The sequence below is a fragment of the Mus pahari genome, unplaced genomic scaffold (genome assembly GCF_900095145.1).
Source record: "Mus pahari unplaced genomic scaffold, PAHARI_EIJ_v1.1 scaffold_6284_1, whole genome shotgun sequence".
Taxonomy (NCBI): Eukaryota; Metazoa; Chordata; class Mammalia; order Rodentia; family Muridae; genus Mus; species Mus pahari.
In genome coordinates, this window is record NW_018392130.1 from 97,644 (window position 1) to 101,352 (window position 3,709).

The window sequence follows — 3,709 nt, forward strand, 5'->3', positions numbered from 1 at the left end:
AGAGAGAAAGAGAGAGAGAAAGAGAGAGAGTGTGAGTGTTTGTGTGGGGGTGTAAATTTTTATGTGTGTCAACTACTATTCTCGCTGCTCAGATAAATATAATACAGAACTTTATATAGAAATATTTTAACAAATGAATAGTATTAATTAACATGTAAATATGAACTGGCACTTGTGACAGGCGGACTCCATACAATGACTGAGAATTGAACGAAGTTATGTACCTTTTGGTGTGTATGAACTGTGAGAAATGGGATGAAATACATACAGAACAGTGGTCATGTATGATGTAATGACACTTCTTAAGATCGGGTAGTAGCTTATGACCCTCTCTACATTGTGGATGTCATTTTTTGCAGATCAGTACACATTTTCTGAAAGCAAAAATATTGCAGAATCTGAGACATGTGGAACGACACATGGATTGACTGGACAAAGTATGGAGATGCTCCTGGACCACACTCTGTGTGATGTGTTCTACCACTTTGGCTTCTACAGAACAACTCACTCTAGCTTCGATCTGAGAAAGTCTGTCCCTTAAACTCAATTCACTAGGGGTACAATAAGGCCATCTTACTAGCTCTATAATGGCCCAAAGTAGGGGGGTGACAAAGCTACCTCTGATGAGGATAGTTGATAATATCTGAATCATGCAAAGAACTGATTCTCCAGTCCACATGGTCAAGGTCTGATCCAGAATTTCTGAGAAGCACAGGCTACAAGTCCAAAACATAAAAATCCTTTGTTCCATGAGCTCAATAAATTAGGCAGTGCCCAGCTCTTTACTTCCCCAACAACTAAAAGGTAAATATTCAAGCAGATGGGAAATAGGGAAAGATAGCCAGGCCCCTTCATCATTATCAGTGGGAGGGGTGGTGTCACTGAACACACAGAACAACATCATGATGGTAGCCTTGAGGACAGAGGAACATTAAAGGGAACTGGAGGGTAACAGCCTCTCCCAGTTCCCATCAATGAGTGCCTTCTTTCAGGGGGGACCACACTCTGCCCTATAAATGCAGGCTGGGTCCTCACTCTCCACACATTGGGCTCCTGCTCACCAATCCTCCAAGTGACTCCCAGCCATGAAGACACTTGTCCTCCTCTCTGTCCTTGTCCTGCTGACCTTCCAGGTCCAGGCTGATCCTATCCAAAACACAGATGAAGAGACTAAAGCTGAGGAGCAGCCAGGGGAAGAGGACCAGGCTGTGTCTGTCTCCTTTGGAAACCCTGAAGGCTCTTCTCTTCAAGAAGAATGTGAGTACTGGTGCCCAGTGTGATGGATGCTTGCAGTCTCCTGAGGGAGGGATGAAGATGAGCCCTAGAATCCTGGTAGAGTAATGTGGCTCCCTTGACAACTCTATTTTAATTCCTTTTATGTTCATAACAGTAGTAGTGGGAGTAAAGTAACTCTAATTGAATTTGTTTCTCAAAAGGCTTCTACTGTAGAAAGATACACATGGGAATTTCAACAATCAGAGTAGTCCAATACTCTGAGTAGATGCTTCTAGAACAGGACTAGTCTTGGGTATTAGGAGAAATTTTTCTTTGTAAAAAGGAGCTTTGAATCAATTTAAGAGTATAATAAAGTGCCTACAAGATATCAAAAGGAACACAGAAATTACAGACACATCAGAATGGCTCTCAAGTGCATGATCAATACCCCCGAAGTATGTTATTGGTTGAGATATCCATGCTGAAGGCTGTACTGTAGCCTGCGAACTACATTCATGCTTTATCACATATCCACATAGGATCACAGACTATTACATGCAGCCAATTTTTAATCTAAATGCCTGATTCTTTTTGTGTCTCCAGCATTGAGAGATCTGGTATGCTATTGTAGACAAAGAGGCTGCAAAGGAAGAGAACGCATGAATGGGACCTGCAGAAAGGGTCATTTATTGTACACGCTCTGCTGCCGCTGAACATGGAGACTGCAGAGGACAAGATGACCATGGGCTCTGATGCCACTGATGCTGGGGCCTAATGTCTACTTGTCAATAAATTGTTTGCAGTATGATTCCTGTGTATGTATATTATTTCAATGTATGCTACAAGGTTCAGTCATGACTCTGTATATAAAGTATCAGAACCTTCAAGGAAACAATTGTAGATAAATGAATACTTTAATTTTTTACTTGCAGAATGCTGGCTCCAAATATTATCAATTAAGGATGACTCCAGGTTCAGACACAAAATGTATAGCAAGCGCAGAACTCTCATTATCCTCACATATGCCACTCCTGACTTTTGACTCTGCCTTTAGGTAGCCTTGACTCTCTCTCAAAGACATTGCCTATATGTCAAGAAATCTACCACTTTGGGTTTCAGGTTTACACAGTTCTAAAATCATATTTTTTAGAAACCTATTGTATCCTTAAAAAGTGTTGAAGTCTTAATGAACCAAACCAGAATAATGCTTCTGGCTACTAAGCTGTGGGTTATTTTTCTTTGTGGAGACAACTTTATCAGCACTAGAAAAACTTTGGCAGAGACAGAATGGGTGGGATGAAAAGCAGGGAATCCCACACTATGATGTGCATGTAATCTGCAGTGTCTACACTTGTATAGGACAAAATACAGTTTCTATAAAGAATATGTCTTCATACACAGAAAGTATACATGTCTAATGACTGCAGTGTGCTCTACAAGGTACACTCAAGTGACTTACCCTACAGCTTTGAAAGGCTTAATGCTGGTTGGCAGAGATATCCAAGATAAATAAAGAAGTCTGTAGACAGTTTCTGCAGCATGGTTCTCCATTGATGGTATAGGGTGCTAAGAGTCAGGCTCTAAGTCATCACACACTCCTTCAGGGAAAACCATGTCCTGATGAAAGGACAGCAGTGGTGGTATGTGAGATCATATTGTCCTGCAATTTGTATGTCTGGATATTACACATTAAGTGTCCTCGGGGACCATAACAGTTATTAAGCATTCCATCTTTCTATGGTTGAGTAGTGTTCCACTACACACACACACACACACACACACACACACACAAACACAAACTGAGAGAGAGAGGAGGACAAGTGTCTTCATGGCTGGGAGTCACCTGGAGGATTGGTGAGCAGGAGCCCAATGTGTGAAGAGTGAGGACCCAGCCTGCATTTAAAAGGCAGAGAAAGGTCCACACTTAGAGAAGGCACTCATTGATGGGAACTGGGAGAGGCTGTTTCCCTCAGTTCCTTCCTCTGTCCTCATGGATTCCATGATAATATTGCTCTGTGTGTTCAGTGCCTCCCTCCCTCAAACTGATAATGATGAAGGGGCCTGGCTATCTTACCCCTTTTACCATCTGCTTGAGTATTTACCTCCCAGTGGTCAGGGAAGAAAAGAGCTGGGCATTGCCTAACTTAATAAATACATGAAGCAAAGGATTATTGGCTTTGAACTTGGAGCCTGGACCAGACCTTGACCAGGTGAACTGAACAGTCAGTTCTTTGCATGATTCTGGGTATTACCAATCACCCTCAGGTGGGAAGATTTAGTGAATCTTCTCCTGTGGGGCCTCGAAAATAAAATGCCATTATGTCTCCAGTGAATTGAGTTCAAGAGACAGAGTTTGTCCGAAGGAAGCTAGAGTAGGTTGTTCCTAAGAAGTTAGAATGACAGAACATATATCATAAGAGTGTGCTCTGGGTGCCTCTTTATTCCTGGGAACCATAAAGTGAAGTGCCTTGGTTCGTATATGAGATTTTATAGG

At 42.0% G+C, this 3,709-nt stretch overlaps 1 protein-coding gene across 2 annotated transcripts; it reads left to right on the forward strand.

The window, feature by feature from the left end:
- Positions 1–1,078: 1,078 nt before the first annotated feature.
- Positions 1,079–2,018, forward strand: LOC110314843 (alpha-defensin 10-like). 2 transcript variants are annotated; one of them, XM_021189056.1, is made up of 2 exons: positions 1,079–1,257; positions 1,819–2,018. In XM_021189056.1, exons 1-2 carry the CDS (start codon positions 1,086–1,088, stop codon positions 1,926–1,928), a joined length of 282 nt encoding a protein of 93 aa, XP_021044715.1. In that variant the 5' UTR covers positions 1,079–1,085; the 3' UTR covers positions 1,929–2,018. The 2 variants fall into 2 exon arrangements, with proteins under 2 accessions (XP_021044715.1, XP_021044716.1); XM_021189057.1 differs by having other exon boundaries at positions 1,086–1,261; positions 1,826–1,928.
- The last annotated feature ends 1,691 nt before the right edge of the window (positions 2,019–3,709 follow it).